The 927-nt window shown below is 42.1% G+C and overlaps 1 protein-coding gene across 1 annotated transcript in view; it reads right to left on the bottom strand.

Annotated features, from left to right (window-relative positions):
- Nucleotides 1–891, bottom strand: part of LOC108781684 (uncharacterized) — a 6,987-nt gene extending 6,096 nt beyond the window's left edge. The window contains exon 1 of the mRNA XM_018549737.1: nt 12–891. Coding sequence (XP_018405239.1) covers nt 12–891 — 880 coding nt within the window. The remainder of the gene's footprint in view (nt 1–11) is intronic.
- Nucleotides 892–927: the final 36 nt, after the last annotated feature.

The following is a 927-nucleotide window of genomic DNA, read 5'->3' as shown; positions in this document are numbered from 1 at the left end:
AATAAGGTCACGTGGCCATTGATCCGGAATTTCTTGCAACCACGGTGGCCCCGACCACCACATTTCTGAATGGGGTAATTCACGAGGATCCACCCCTCGAGACAGCATATCCGCAGGATTGGATTTTGTCCTTACATGACGCCACTCCTCTTGATGCGTTAGACCTTGAATTTCTACAACACGATTCGCTACAAAGACCTTGTAGTTGTTTGGCTCACCTCGAATCCAGTGAAGAACAATACTAGAATCAGTCCAATAGACATACTTGCTTATCGAAAATGTCATAACGCTTTTTATTTTGCTAGCAAGTTTCGCAAGTAGTACTGCGCTGCATAATTCTAATCTCGGAATTGAAATAGTCTTCATAGGAGCTATACGTGATTTGGACGTTAGTAATCGTACGGTTCTTTTTTCCGTAGAGTCTTTAGAACACAAATAAATGCAGGCTCCATAAGCTACCTGCGACGCATCACAGAATCCATGCATTTCCACTTCGATGACGCCTTTAATTACCGCTTGACGTGGTATCTGTATTTCTTCCATAGTTTCTAGTCTTTCTTTATAAGCATTCCATTCGCTTACAAATTCACTCGGCAATTTGTCATCCCAATTCACGCTCAACTTCCACAGTCTCCTCATAAACAGCTTGGCCTTTACTACAACTGGCCCTATGAGACCTAATGGATCGTAAATTTGGGCAGTAGTTGAAAGAATGGCACGTTTAGATTTACAGAATCCGCTAGGTATTGTCACTTTAAATTTAAACATATCTTCCTGCGGGTTCCAACGAATGCCCAGTGTTTTCACCTCCTCTTTGGACGTAAGAGGTATTTCACTTTTAGAGTTTGATAACAATTCCCATGTGTTAGAGTTCCACTTCCTGAGTTCCATTCCAGCCGTGGCTAAAATCTTCACTACTTCCTGTTT

The sequence above is a fragment of the Cyphomyrmex costatus genome, unplaced genomic scaffold, assembly GCF_001594065.2.
Source record: "Cyphomyrmex costatus isolate MS0001 unplaced genomic scaffold, Ccosl1.0 scaffold872, whole genome shotgun sequence".
Classification (NCBI taxonomy): Eukaryota; Metazoa; Arthropoda; class Insecta; order Hymenoptera; family Formicidae; genus Cyphomyrmex; species Cyphomyrmex costatus.
The sequence above is the reverse complement of the archived record's forward strand: the minus strand, read 5'-3'. Positions and strand labels throughout refer to the sequence as shown.